Raw genomic sequence first — 15,544 nt, forward strand, 5'->3', positions numbered from 1 at the left:
TAATCAAATTTGGCCTCCTTGTTTTCGTATCAAGGTCAGGTCAAGGTCACTATCTTTTTTTCCTCAGCGTAAAGGATGATATAAATAAATGTAGTTATCTGCCGTTGTTTAGACATCTGTTTAAGATAGGAATTTTCTATTCTTCAATAAAATTAGAGAATATCAGAATGTCTATCAGCTTATCCTACTAAATTGGAAGTAATATTTAAACTAAAATTGATATTGCTTAGCCTGCATTTCCTCTAATTTTCTTATATTTTGAAGATATTTTGATTTTTTTATGCTTCCGATTTAAAAATATTTTTGATTTTTACATAATACGAAGACCTTACATAAAGATATAAATTGACAGTAAAGCTTTTATATTGACCATTTGATAAAAGAGAAAATCTGATTTTAGTGTTTTTTCACACAAATCTTTTTATAGAAAGAGTGTTTCAAAAACCTAATAAAAATGTAAATTGATAGGTAAATCATATTTTAAAAACATATTCTGAAATCCAAGTGCTTTATCATTAGTTTACGTTAGTTGAAAAAATCCAACATTAATGTTATTGTTTTAAAAATGCTAAATAGACTCATGAATCTACAGCAATTCTGAATAGCAAAAAAATGTGAAATTTTCCTACGCCAATGTTCCGCCAAAAATAAAGTCCTTGTAAGATTCTAAGCTTTGATTACTATTTCTATGCCAAGTTGTATGATTGTAAAAAAGAAAGAAAAATATGATATTTTACTTTCTTTTTATCTTGATTTAATGACCATTTAATCAAATTTACTTTTGACAAGTCGAAAACCAAAAAAAAGACTCCTTCCTTATAATGGTTATGATTTTATAAAACACAGCTTTTGTATTTGTAATACATGCAACATATCATGCAACCCTTTTATTAACCGGGTTTTCCAACGGAAAATTCCGGTTATTAAAATGGTGAAAATGGCGGGCGGGCGGATGAGCGGGCGGGCGGGCGGCTGCCAAAAGGGTACCCTCATTGTACGGATAACTCCTCCTACAGTTTTCAAGATAGGAAGTTGTTCTTTTGCAGATCAATTGTACATATATCAGAGGTTTGCATATTGCTAGGATTTTGACTTCCGATAATTTATCGAAAAAATACCAGCTTTTGAACTTAGTCATCTTTTGGCAAAATATTGCATATAGGGTACCCTCATTGTACGGATAACTCCTCCTACAGTTCTCAAGATAGGAAGTTGTTCTTTTGCAGATCAATTGTACATATATCAGAGGTGTGCATATTGCAAGGATTTTGATTTCTGATAATTCATCGAAAAAATACCAGCTTTTGAACTTAGTCATTTTTTGTCATTTTTTGGCAAAATATTGCATATAGGGTACCCTCATTGTACGGATAACTCCTCCTACAGTTCTCAAGATAGGAAGTTGTTCTTTTGCAGATCAATTGTACATATATCAGAGGTGTGCATATTGCTAGGATTATGATTATCGATAATTTATGAAAAAAATACCAGCTTTTGAACTTAGTCATTTTTTGGCAAAATGTTGCATATACATGTAGGGTACTCCATTTCACTGGATAAGGGTTGACATGGATTATGGATACAGTTTACATAAAAGAAAACCCGGTTTGCTGTCACATTGACAGCTTTTCACTTGTTTCCATTTCTCTTAGCATGGCACACAGATCTCATAGTATTACATTGAAATCTCATAGCATATCACTTTTAAAAAAGTGCATATCGTTGCATAAAATATAAATGTTATCATGTATTAAATGACTTAAATCCTTTCATAAACATATTTTCTTTAAACACTTTTTGTCTAAAGCTGAAGAAAAAACAACATATTTTGATGGTTTAAACTGACCCCCCCCCCCCCCCCCAACCCCCAAACAAATTGGATAGAAAAATGATAGTTTATATTTATTTTTCATTTCAAAGAGAGGAAAGTTTTACTTTAAATGATTTTGCAGACGTTCCAAATGCAACTATTCCAACAATACTAACAGTTTGTTATGGATCCGAAACAATTTTTAACCCCGAAGTTGTATCTTGCCCACTGCCTGACGGAGTGCGGTGGCAGAAAAGCAAATTTGATGAAAACGAAAGATTTGAATGCATCGACATCAACGAAGCAAAGTATTTTGGAAGTTGCCTTGATCCCGAGTCTCCTAAACTTGTTATAACGAAAACAACATTTGAAGATATGCCTTATTATCGTCTTCTTATTTGGAATAAAATTGGAGAGCGTTACAGTAATACTACACATTTGAACGTCACAGGAAGTATGACTTTTGCAGTGTCAATTATTACTATTTTCAAGATATATTCAACAACTACTGCAGTATTGTATATCTTTTATCTACATGTAATTGCAAAAACGAATCATGTTTTGTTGTAGGAGCTCCTCATGTTTCGACAGGTCACGAAATCAAAGACATTGTAAAACCTTGGTCGTTAAGATTAATTGGCAAAGTGTTTGTATATGATCAATCTCCTACAATAGACACTTTTTACTGGACTAAAGATGGGAAGAAAATAAAAAATCTTGAAGGAGGAGATAAATATTCCGAAGGAAGCACTGAAGATCCATCACTCTTCATCCAAAATGTCAATCCTCACGATGTTGGCACTTACCGACTCACTGCCATCAACGCCGTGGGATCAAACGAGAGCAACATTGTTCTAGGTAAATAAACACGAATCCGTTGTTTCATGAAATGTTTTGAGCGCTCCAGAGCCGAAAGCTGAAAGAACTAATGGATTTACCTCTTTCGTATATGTGCGTTTTGGATTGATGGCCAAATCTCAACAAAAGCTTTGCCATTTTTTGACTTTGTATTTTGTATTAAAGAAGAAGGTACAGTTTCTTTTAATATTTGCCCTAAAATTCAAAAGTAGTTTAAATCTCATGAAAATACACATATGCTATCTTGAACATGTATGTGTATAAAATACCAAGTTATACACTTTTATCTTGATTCAAAAAATAATTATGACTTTAACATTTTAAAATTATCGGAGAGCTTTTTATTTATCAACTAAATGAAAATAAATGAAACGATTAATTCAAAAATGATGAAAAATGGCACATTTTCTCATAGTTTTTTGAAGAGGAAAATGTGTCCGCAGCCGTCGCCCACAACAAAATTAATATATTCTATGTGTCATAACATGATAAAGTTATAATGTGAGTTTCATCGTGGGCGAAAGCTGCGGACATAGTTTTCTATTCAAAAAACTACTGAGGAATTGGTGTCTTCTGCTCAGTTTTATGAAAATTACGAAAAAATGCACTGTTTGTGACGTCACAATTACCCTTGTGAAAGTCTTATCAGTAAACTATTTATAGATTCTTAGTTTATGAATATCATTGTGTAGATAAATGTTACATTTCCATTTTTTGTGATATTTTTAAAAATTACTCTGAAACAGGGCAAAATATGACTGAAACTGTACCTAGTTCTTTATATTCTAAGGGCTTTTAAAATTACTTAATTGAGGACGTGTCCCTCATGAAAACTATATAGCTAAGAAAATAAAAAAAAGAAGTAATTGTTCAGAGATCGTTTTCCTCAGCACTACTAAATTAGCAATTAAATATTTTCGGAACGATGATATGTTTCATATTAAAAGTGTTTAAGGTGCTACCGAAGTAAAAAGGTTGCTTTTCAAACATGACCCCCACGCTGACATTTTATTATGACTTTAATATTTTGCTCACCATGTTTTATATAAAATAATACCAAATCAATTAATGCATCTTAAAACCTTACGACATTATATTAATGACAATTACTATTCTTAAAATATACAATCATCTGCAAACGATTCTGTTACGTGTATAAATTTCACTTGAGCTATAAAACATTTCTGTGGTCATGGTTCTATAATTATATACTGTGTAATTAAACAGGGGTTCCTCAAATTTTTATTGAAAGAAGTAAAAATCTGCACGACGATCAGTGTTTCACGGCGACAATCGAGTCGATCCCAGCAGCATATGATGCCTATTGGAAGGTAAAGCGCAAAGATGACGGTTTGTTTTCACCAATTGATGTCAATGCTGAGGAATACAAAGGAACTTCCAGCTCTCTACCTTGTCCCGTATTAGTTGTAAAAAAGAATGAACTACTAGAAAGCCAACAGTTCTGTATTGAAGTACATAATTTTGTTGGGAGCCAGATCAAAGAAATTTCAGGTAAGATTACTCTATGTTTTGTGTGTGCTTGACACTAATCTATAGAATTAAATGATATGAATGATTAGTTTCTTCATTTTTTATGCTTTAAAGAAAATTGGAAAGAACTTTGTTTTGTTTTAGATATTATATACAATGCAACTTTATGTAATATATAAGTATTCATTTTTTATATAAGCGGTAGTAAATCATTTATCAACAAAATTAAATCCTTAAAATCCAGGATAACAAACTATGGTTTCGCGTATACATATTTTTGTCCCCCGCCGCAACGCGGAGCGGGGACATAGCAATGCTGGGCATCCGTCCGTGCGTCCGTGTTTCCGTCCGTCACACTTTTTTGTAAGCGCTCTCATGCCTACAAATTTTGACGGAATTTCATTAAATTTATACCAAATGTTTATACCACTAATACTTTGGTCAAGTTCGAAAATCAGCATTGGTCGATACGTTTTGTTGGAGTTATGGGACTTTGACCACAATAATGACTCCGTTTTATCCAAAAATTGACCTTGTAAGCGCTCTCATGCCTACAAATTTTGACGGATTTACCTGAAATTTATACCAAATGTTTATATCACTAATACCTTGGTCAAGTTCTTAAATCAGCCTTGGTCGATACTATTTGTTGGAGTTATGGGACTTTGACCACAATAATTACTCTATTATTATATCAAAAATTGACCTTGAAAGTGCTTTCATGCCTACAAATTTTAAGATATTCATAAAATTTATACCAAATATTTTATGCTCACACAAAGACGAGCTGGAGGGGGCATATTGTTTTACTCCTTTCCGTCTGTAATTCAGTACAAACGTGCGTCTGTTTGTCCATCTGTATACTGTTATATCGCGCTCCGCCCCATCATCGAATATATTGCTAGTTTATTAACATCTGAAGACATCAGAGATATATGCCAGTATAATAATTGACCGGCTGGGGACCCAGGAATTCTATTCTTGTAGTAATTGTGAAGGAAGTGGACCAACATTTTACGGTTTGAAAGATGGTGTACATGTACAAGTTTTACAAAGAATTTTGCTGTTCATCAGTGTATAAAAGAAAAAGAAAAATAATTTTATAAAGCGCTTGAGGACTTGGAACATGCTAAGACAGTGTATAAATGTTGTCGTTTTAAAAATGGTGACAAAAGCTTCATATTCATGGTAAGGGTGGTTCAGATTCATAACGTTGAACGAATTTTTATTTTCATATAAAACAATCAAATATACATTCAAAACTCAACACACAGCCTTCTTCTTTATCAAAATCACTATTTGCAGTTTATGGATGGGGTTTTTAGGGGGAGGGGGTACACCTAAAATGTATGTACAGACTTTTAACAAACTTTAAATGAAACGACGATTGACATTTAGATAAATTACCTTTGAAAAATATGTTTTGAACTTTAACTGAAAGCGATCGAAAAAAGTATCCGCACATATTTTATAACATATGAAAAAAATGTCTACGAGTTATGAAGACCATCTAACCATAAGGAGGGGACACTCTCTTTCATGATCACCGCCTATAAAGTCTAATGTAAAAACAAATTAGAAAGAGTGGTAGAGAGGGCATGGTTTCGGCAATCTTCCGAGAAGTCGAATGCAGACTGACGTTTTTCAGAGTTATTTTAATGCTATAGCTAGTAACCGAATTGTCTACAGATTTTCCCGTTTTCCTGTTTACGACAAAGAGCGGCGGCTGTGACCGGTCAGCAGAGGATGCTAGCTCCTCCATAGCACCTGATCCAACCTCTAATTTTGTAGAGGTCCGTGTTTGCTCTACTCCTGTTTTGAATTTTTTCTTTTGAGCTTTTGATTTTGAACACTGTTCGTTATCACCCCATTTCATTTTTGATGAATTCCTTTTTCATAACTCTGTTTTTCTTTAAGTACTCGAGCAGCAGGATAAATTCTAGTTAATTTTAATTTTTTTTTAAGTTAAGTTCCCATGTTTCTATTCATTTAGATATAAAATGAGATAGATTATAACATCGCAAGAAAAGCAATGTAACCAATCATTTCAATTTTTAGCTGAGGAACATGCTGAAATCCCAGATACATCATGCAGAACAAAAGGTGAGAAAATTTTAGGGTTTCCCTCTGTGATTGTAGTTGCTCAATTTCGCTTTTTGTACATTATTTACAACACGGTATAGAAAAGTATGCTTAAAAGATATTTTCACTGTACAATTAAAGGTATCTTAAAGATATGACCTATCCTTACATCAAACTTATACTACTCTTTTGTGAGGGGTAAGCGGCAGGTTCCATGTTGCAGCAGACTGTTGCTGTTCGAATATTTAATTAAATGGGCATGGTCACGATTTTGGTCGAATATTATTTCTCCGATTTTAATGTTTACAATGCTTCAGTAAGGCATTTTTAATAGGCAACCGAAATTTGAGTATCATTTGTTGAGTTTTAAGCGAATTACAGAGTTTACAATTCTTTACTATGTAAACAAAGCTTTTGTTTACATTTTGAATGTTGTAGTGAAAATTCCCTTTTCAGACCTAAAATGAATGTGTTAAACGTTAGAAACTGTTAATTAATGCTTAGAATAAATAATAAGAAGATACAAATCAGATTGTAAAAAAGATTTTTTACTGGTATATTGAACCTATGTAAACAAAAACAGGGCATGAGCCTTGTTTACATGGCCAAGAGTTGTGAACCTAGCCTTGTATTTTGCTCTTAATTCTACGACTGACCGTCAAATTTCACTTGATCATCAGAAATACATTCCTAAAGAATTGTAAATAATAAAGTAAAATTGAATTTGACCAAAATCGTGACCAAGCCCCTTTAAGACTTGCAGTTAAATTAGAGTTAGTGTTTACTAATACTGAAAATAATGCAAAAAGATAAGCCTACCTAGTACATCTTCTAGTAAGAAATATGTGGTAAAAGCAACAAATTAAGTTAAATTTATTAAAATTCTTGTTAAAAACTTTATTAAAACAAATCTATTATATACTGGATAAAAATTGTTTTGTGGTTATTTTCAACAAAATAACAGTAGAAATATTTGATTTGAGATGAATTTGATAAATGCCGTAAAGTACCTGTACTACGTGTCATAATCACTTAAAAACTAACAATACACGTCAATTGAGATCACATCTATATTCAATACTTTCAAAGCTATCGACCAAATATATTTTTGTATCTTGTAAAACGAAGGTAGTCCTAAATCTAGCTTTAAATTTAAATTGTTATTTTATTTACTTCTACCTTCATACAAGTTCCATGCATTTCCATTGCAGGTGTCCTTAAAACAATGTTTAGGCAAAACTTTTGAAATCTCAAGAGAAAAAATATACCCCCTTTAAAGTTCACCCAACTATTGAATATATAGTTAGACTAAAAAAACTGCAGAGTTTAAAGTTTTTGAAACCTTGTGAAATATTAATGACCGTTCAATAGGAAATTTTAGATTTTTTATTTATACTACCAATAGATATGAATAAGCACATTTATATTGATACATAAACATAAAGTCAAGAAAAAAGAACCTTTAATGAATATTGAACATAGAGACATCGTTATGTAGGCTCTTTGAATATCATCAAATTAACAATCATTATGATCTTTTATTCTCGCGTTTTATAACACAACTATCAGTTTGTAAGGCAAAAGTCATTTTTTACCTCTTTTTAAAGTAGGGATATAAATCATGACTCCATGTCTGTTCAACAAATCAAACGTCTGGTGTTTACCTTATAAAAACTCTAGTCTTGCTTTGAAATTAATTGACTCTTGTCCTTTGCAGGATCAGCTGCCTTTCTCACCATTTAGATAGATTCTTTTGAAATGATTTTTTGGTGCTTAAGGCATTCTTCACTTTTTCAATCTTTAGAACAAATATGAAACTTCACGTTAGTTAATTTTAAATTGTAGATGATATGTCATCCAATATTTTCAATAAAAAAGGATTAACAATACGGTTTAATAATCTCCGACTAAACCTCATTAAGAGCCTCAAAGACAGAGATACAGATGTGCATGAACTTAGAGATTCACTTGAGGGTATGTATTTTAGAATCTGTAATGGTTACTATAGTTTTTCCCAAAGTATTTATGCAGCCCATTTGGGCATTTAAAAAACATACACTTACCTGTGAAAAAAGTGCAGTTGAAATCGATAAAAGGAATCATATCTTTGATATCTTCGATAACTATCATTTTTCACTCGTAAAAATTCACAGGAATGAAAAAAGATTTCTTACGGAGATTTAGAATGGGAAATCTTTACATCTTTTTTCCATTCAAAAGTCACTCGGAATACCTCGCACAATTTGTCAACATTATCATCCGGGTACTCTAATCTCACTTGCAATGCAAAATCCCTATAGAGTTTTTATTTTTATCCGTGTATTGAAACCTGACAAATTAGAGTGGAATTTTTAAAAAAAAGTATCTTGAGATTTTTTCACACTATTGAATGAACATCATTTGAACCCAGCTGAATTTAAAAATAAAGAATGATTTAAGAAGATGTGCGGCATAAATATCTTGGGACAGACTATAACTGTTTACGATTTAGGTGATCGACAGAAATACTTTAATTTCTATGTTTCAAACACTAATGAACATATGGGCATTTGGTCATCCTGTAAATGAATGAATTTGTTACACCATCTACTTGGATGCGCTCTTTATTTCATTTTTCCGGGAGGGAGGAATGTCAACATGTGAAGTCAAAAACTCTACGTTAATGCCTCATGGAGAACCTAAACAACGAATTCGACCAACATTTAGAACCATTTTAACAAGACCTTGGGCTTTGAGTAGGGCGTAACTATCTATTCCTTGCGTCAAAACAAATTGAAAATGACGCGATTTCAAGCGATTATGTATCGATTGCGTAGTTCTAGCTCAAAAGCCAGACACATCTTGTTGATTTCAAAGAGCCTTGGCTGAGTGGCTAGCAGTGAAATAGACAGGCCTATGTCACATTGCTGTTTGACACAACTACCCAAAGTCCAAGCTCTTGTAATTGACAGGCCTACGCCACTTTGCTGTTTGACACAACTACCCAAAGTCCAAGCTCTTGTTGAAATGGTTCTAACTTACCTGTACATATGAATTTGTATATTGTTGAATGAAAAGACCTAAACGATCTGATGAGGTCAACGATTAGCGATTAAAATCATTATATCAAGTTATAAATGACAAAAATTGATAGTAAGTGTTTGATTTTGAATTTGTTCTTGTTGGATTGATTCACATGTATCTTCTGGTTGAATTGTAGCGATTACATCGGAGAGAAGTTTATTTCGTAATATAAACTCAATTGAAGACTTTTTCCGTCAAATGTTAGACAAAGGGGTGTTGAATGAGCGCAACGTCATCATAGTACAGTATTTGATGAGACAAATAGGCCGTCCAGATCTTGAAGAAATGTGCTTTGAATATGCGTCCAAGAGCAAACAAGTTTTGTGTTATCATGAGAATCCAAGGTGTCAAGGTAGTTTTATTATAAATTTGATGGATTCTAACAAATGCATAACTTTACATTGTTATAATAACGGAGAATCGATGTGTTGCATCAAAAAGATATATTTTATCAATTTAAAAATTATTTCATTTTTTAAAAGGATATACTAGTTACGTATAAACTGAAATAAAGTACCACTCTTGAATGTATGAACTTAATACGCATTTTTAAACAATAATAATAATGCCAGATTTTTCTACTAACTTGAACTAATAACAAAAAAACTACTATTTTAGAATATGCCGTTTTAATTATGACTTTCCAAACAACTTGGTATCTCACAATTTTAGGTGCTTTTTGTGCGCCTTTTTTAAATATAATAATGTAAAGAAAAGACTAAAGCCGGATTTTTTTTTATCTTACTATATGGTCAACATATATCTTAATGTCGTATCAAATTATATCTTTCTATAAAGCCTTCATAATTAGTCAAATTGTCAAAATCAGGAATAATTCAATATTGGAAGCAACGAAAAATAATCAAAATATCTTCAATTTTTTTAAAACTGGGAATTGCGAACTAAGCAATATCAATTTATTTTTAAATATGTATTGCAGTATAGATGTAAAAACTGATATACATTGTGTGTATTCATCATCTCGTAGTAAAATAAAAACATTGCTTGTTCTGATTTATCAAATTTTATCCATGTTTACAAATAAGTTTTGTAGTATGTGTATGATAACTGACATTGCACTAGTTTTCCCAGTCAATTAAGCCATATTTAATAAAAAATTTGTTTACAAGACAAACTTTACATTAAAAGGGTACCGCGTTATTACGCTCCTTAAGGTCAAGATTTAGTAAATGAAAGGTGCCTACAAGTTTATGAAATTCAAGATATAAATTCTTTTAATGATGCTTCATAACAATATCTTTGTTTCATATGGTGTACCGAGGCTTAAATCTTTGATAAACACAATGAAAAATCATGTTTTGAACAACCATTTTCTATGAAGTATGAAGGATAAAAGTACAAAATCTCGGAGTTTTGTCCATTTTTTACTATTGAAATATCTAGAATGCCTACAGTCTCTCCAAAAACGGAAATAAACAAACTCTTGACATCCTCTTTAAAATGATGTCAAATTGAATATAGGTACCGGGATTACTTTTCCCGTGTTTAAATATAGAATGTCAAAATAGTGTTTTATTTTCTACATGGTTCCATTTAAAGCGGTAAAGTACGGGAAAAGATTCATCAAGTCAATTATGACGTCATAATGGTTCTAGCACCAAAAAGACACTGGTTTCATTTACTAGGTCTTGACCTTTTATAATAAAGATTCGCCCCTAGCGTCAAGCCAGGCGGGTATAATTGTATTACGACTTTGATATGCGCGCTATAAATAAACTGAAATTTTAAAAAATGTTAAAGCTAATCACGAAAAAACCTGAGAACCTTTTTTCCGACCAATATTTCTAGTTCACAATTAATGAATAAAGTGGGGGTTGAATAAACTCAATTCAACGGGAGACGCAACCAAACAATTATCTTTCTAAACATTTCCATGATGTATTGTTGTGTTCCCATACAAAAATTAGTTATATTTACTTTGAAAATTTTTATCTTTATAAGGAAATCTATTCTGATTGTGTAAACAGGTGAAAGTTTATACTTTTTAAAATGGTTAGTTTTTATTAAAATAACTTGATACTGTTTAAGCAAAACAATCGGACCGAGGACCTTTATATCTTATGAGGTCTAAGCCACCCGAGTAAATGTATCTATTTTTTATCATTCTTTAACAGGTCGGGCACTATTTTATACAGCTGTTTAAGTAGGGTAAAATGACGATGACCTACATTGCTGCAAAATTAAAATGTTACCATATCTTGTTAATGTATTGTCTGTTTGACTGAGTACAATTTCCATGCATTGCTGCATACAGCGTATGAAAAGGCCTCTTCCTAAATGTTTATCAAAACAAACTGGCAGTTTAAAATTTGATCAGAGTGGGACATTACAAAATATTTACTCTTTATTTTTTTTTTTACATATTTATATATTCTCATTAGAGCAACAGAAGTCATGTTGTCACGACATAAATGTATATTATGTTTGTAGACGAACCTAGGGTGTTATTGCACGTAAACGACGACATAGAACACTTTACTACTATGGAATCCCTTCTACAGACAGTTGCCAGCATCGTGGATTGTACGCTAGATGATATCAAAATTGTTAGATTGCAGCCAGATCAAAGTTTCATCATCATTATTACCATGAGGGCAGAGTTTATAAGTATCCTGAAAGATACAGATCCACATTATCTCAGAAAATTGTTACAATTTAATGTGGACTGGATACAAATTGAAAAATGTGTTGTAAAGATTGTCACTGGTAAGTACTTTTATCATGTACTTTTTATTAGGATAGTCAATGTTTCCTTATTTAAAACAATTATCATAACAACATTATCAAAAAGTATATTATCATTAGGTTTGCCTTCAATAAAATTATTAAAAATTTTAAAGATCATACTTTACCTTCCTTCTTATAACTGTATACACCAGAAAGCTAATTTAAGCTAATATGATCTGCACAGGACTACATTTTGGAAGAACAAAAGTATTTAAAAAGTATTTTATAGGTACTGATTTGAAAATAAAGATTAGAGTAACAAATTGAGATCATGTAATTAGACAATATAAAAAATAAGATGCAACTACTTATGTTAAAATAAAATTCGGGTTTAAGATATCAATGTTTTTACTATGACCTCTATATTATGTATTATTTAGAGAACAAGACAGGTTCTCTATGTTTGATACAAATTTGGGGGTGGACGAGTGCGTAGCACGAGTCTACCCCCAAATTTGTATCAAACATGGAGAAACTGTCGAGTCTCTCTAAATGATTTGTGACACGATTCAATCAAAATGAGCAACTGACACATCTAACTGATCAGAAGTGTCATGTAAATTTCACTTCTTCCTAAATCGAAAAAACGGGTGCATTCCCGGGTCAATAAGTGTATTTGAGTTAGATGTTTATTACACAATTTCCGCAGATCGGGTGAGACTTTGTATCAGTTTAGATTTGACCACAGCTAGGGTAAGATGGACGGTAAGATGGACATGAGCTCTCTTGATTTCCTAACGGACGAGGTAGACGATATTACCTTATCGCAGGTATGCGAAAGTATAGAGACAGAGCATCACGTGTTTGAAGGACTTCAAAATCTTAGTTTTTGCGACGATTCGAATGCGGGCAATGCAGACAGCTTTTTAATGGACTTTGATTGCGGGGATATTATGACTTTAATGGACTGTGACGTTCAGAAAAGCGAAATGAAAGAAAACACTGCATCTAGATTTGGACCAGTCGTAAACGATGACGAATTAAGAAATCTTATTGAAGGTCAGGAAAACCGAAACACAAAATATAATACAAAATGGGCCTTGAATGTGTTTGAAAAATGGCGCGAGCAGAGGGAAGGGGGCGTTATAGAACTTCACTTAATGGATGCTACAACCATGAACCATTGGCTTGAACGTTTTATTGTTGAGGCTCGAAAGAAAGACGGATCAGAATACCCCCCGAAATCACTGTACCTTATTTTGTGTGGACTTTTGAGGCATTTGAGACAGAGAGGTGTCTATGATAAAAACTTTCTTGACGAGAAAGAAACATTTTTTATTGGAATGAGAAACGTTTTGGACGCAAAAATGAAATCGCTCATTGATCGGGGAGTGGGATGTGAGATCCGCCAAGCTGATCCTATATGGCCGGAAGACGAAGAGAAATTATGGCAAGAGGGTGTTTTTGGTAAAGAGAACAGCGAACAGTTACAACATACACTGTTTTTTTATTCGTGTAAATTGTTTGGTTTAAGGGCGTGTGATGAACACCACAAATTGCAGTGCGAACAATTCTCCATTGGAAACGATGTTCATGGACAGTTCATTCAGTTTCATGGGAGAGCATCGAAAACTTACAAAGGCGGTTTGGGGCAGATGAATGTACAGACGAAGAATTTGAAACATTACAGTGAGCCTGGTATGTATTAGCGTTTATTTGATTCAATTTATGGCGGGGTGTCACTAGCTTGTATTTCAATGGCTAATCATCATAGGCGTCAAAACCGGGGGGGGGGGAGACAAGGGGATGCTTAGCGCCCACTTTTTTTGGCAGACATTTTTTTTTGCTGTCATTATTTCTGATAACTTTAGCCTCCCCCCATCCCTGCTTTCAGTTTGCTTCCAACGCCACATATTATTATTACACGTATATATATCTTAGCAATGTATTGTTTTAAAATTTGCAGGTAATCGGTGCTTAGCAGAGTATTTCCGGATCTATCTTGATGCTCTAGACGGCCAGGGGCCATTCTATCGACGTTCTCTACCTGGAACCCCCGACAGGCCAATACGCTACGGCACACAGGTTGTGGGAATAAATAAAATAAAAACTTTTATGAAGTCTATTGCGAAAAAAGGGGGACTACAAGGGAATTATACAAATCACAGCGGCAAAAAGACGTGCGCAACACAGCTTTACGTAGGAGGAGTCCCGGAGGCCGAAATTATGTCCGTGACAGGGCACCGATCACAACAAGGAGTGAGGAAATACATGCGAAGTAACGTTGACATGAAAAAGAATATTTGCAAGATCTTGGGTCCGCCTATATCAACATGGGAGGAATCGCTGGAACCGTCAACAACCCAGGAGTCGCTGGAACCGTCTTCATCATTGCAGGAGTGCAGAAAACGGTCCTTATCTCCGGTAAATTCGGATAATTCTGAAGACGACGCGAAAAGGTTTTGCCCGGAAAACCAACACATTTTAAAGGAATTGTCCAACACTGCTTCAGTTTTTAATAACTGTCAGTTTTCCTTTTCGTTCGGACCTTAATAACTCTCAGTGGAATTAAGTGTATGTGTTCCTGAATGTTAAAAATGTCTTAATTCTCTTTGGGAATTTTTATTGAGATGTCCAAGAAGGACCCCTACTCCCTTTTTTGCTATGTTTATTTTAATAGTTTTGAATATTATTTGCATATTGATTTCTTAAAAATTGAAATTAAAATTGAATCTGTTGTACTGATTGTTGCATTGATTTTTAGATCGTTCTGTATTTAAGATACAAAACAGTTGGCTAATACAGAATGGTTTATTCGGTAATACAGTACAGTTTATCACCTAATCAGTACAGCAAATAGCTCCGCCCCCAGAAGCCTTGTACTGTGTTGTTAATACAAAATGGTAAACTTCAAAGAAAAACACCGCCATTGTGTCACAAGTAAAATATATAGACCGGGAAAGATATTTTTTTTAAATTGTTATCAGATATTGTGACACGATGGCGATGTTTTTCTTTGAAGTTTACCATTTTATATTAGCAACACAGTACAAGGCTACGAGGGGCGGAACTATATGCTGTACTGTTTTAGTTGATAAACCGTTCTGTATTAGCCAACTGTTCTTTATCTTAGATACAGAACGATCTAAATATAAATCAATGCAACAATCAACAAGAGGCCCAGGGGCCACATCGCTCACCTGAGCCTTAACTCTGATCAAATTAGCAGTATAGTATCAAAATATCTTGACAACTAAGTACAGCAGATCTTGCTAAAAAAAAAATTCAAAATCTGCCAATTTTTATCAACATCTTTTTTTTTTTGTAAATACCAAGCCCCTTTTGTTGTTGTACCTGTAAGAAGATTTTTCTCTATTCCTATATACCCCCCCCCCCATTTCGTGGCCCCATTTTTCTCTAGGGAATCATGGTTTCATCAAACTTAAATCTGCATAACCTGTGCTTTCAAATTAAGTAGGCCCCCTACTGACTTTTGGACCGAAAACTTTTCCAGAAGATTTTCTCTATGTATTCCTATGTAAAAATTCAAAC

At 33.3% G+C, this 15,544-nt stretch overlaps 2 protein-coding genes across 2 annotated transcripts in view; both read left to right on the forward strand.

The window, feature by feature from the left end:
• Positions 1 to 2,035: 2,035 nt before the first annotated feature.
• Positions 2,036 to 15,544, forward strand: part of LOC105341798 (uncharacterized) — a 42,323-nt gene continuing 28,814 nt past the window's right edge. Inside the window, exons 1-7 of the mRNA XM_066085659.1 lie at positions 2,036 to 2,264; positions 2,381 to 2,668; positions 3,896 to 4,180; positions 6,218 to 6,262; positions 8,087 to 8,215; positions 9,441 to 9,656; positions 11,756 to 12,031. Coding sequence (XP_065941731.1) covers positions 2,186 to 2,264; positions 2,381 to 2,668; positions 3,896 to 4,180; positions 6,218 to 6,262; positions 8,087 to 8,215; positions 9,441 to 9,656; positions 11,756 to 12,031 — 1,318 coding nt within the window. The 5' untranslated portion in view covers positions 2,036 to 2,185. The remainder of the gene's footprint in view (positions 2,265 to 2,380; positions 2,669 to 3,895; positions 4,181 to 6,217; positions 6,263 to 8,086; positions 8,216 to 9,440; positions 9,657 to 11,755; positions 12,032 to 15,544) is intronic.
• Positions 12,507 to 14,647, forward strand: LOC136275747 (uncharacterized protein KIAA1958-like). The gene is made up of 2 exons (XM_066085660.1): positions 12,507 to 13,690; positions 13,959 to 14,647. Exons 1-2 carry the CDS (start codon positions 12,751 to 12,753, stop codon positions 14,543 to 14,545), a joined length of 1,527 nt encoding a protein of 508 aa, XP_065941732.1. The 5' UTR covers positions 12,507 to 12,750; the 3' UTR covers positions 14,546 to 14,647.

The sequence above is a fragment of the Magallana gigas genome, chromosome 5 (assembly GCF_963853765.1).
Source record: "Magallana gigas chromosome 5, xbMagGiga1.1, whole genome shotgun sequence".
In the NCBI taxonomy this organism is placed as follows: Eukaryota; Metazoa; Mollusca; class Bivalvia; order Ostreida; family Ostreidae; genus Magallana; species Magallana gigas.

Bases quoted from the DNA above. Each gene is read 5' to 3' on its own strand.
- LOC136275747 (XM_066085660.1), top strand. From the start codon at position 12,751: ATGGACGGTAAGATGGACATGAGCTCTCTTGATTTCCTAACGGACGAG. The intron at 13,691-13,958 runs GTATGTATTAGC...TAAAATTTGCAG, and splicing joins GAAACATTACAGTGAGCCTG to GTAATCGGTGCTTAGCAGAG.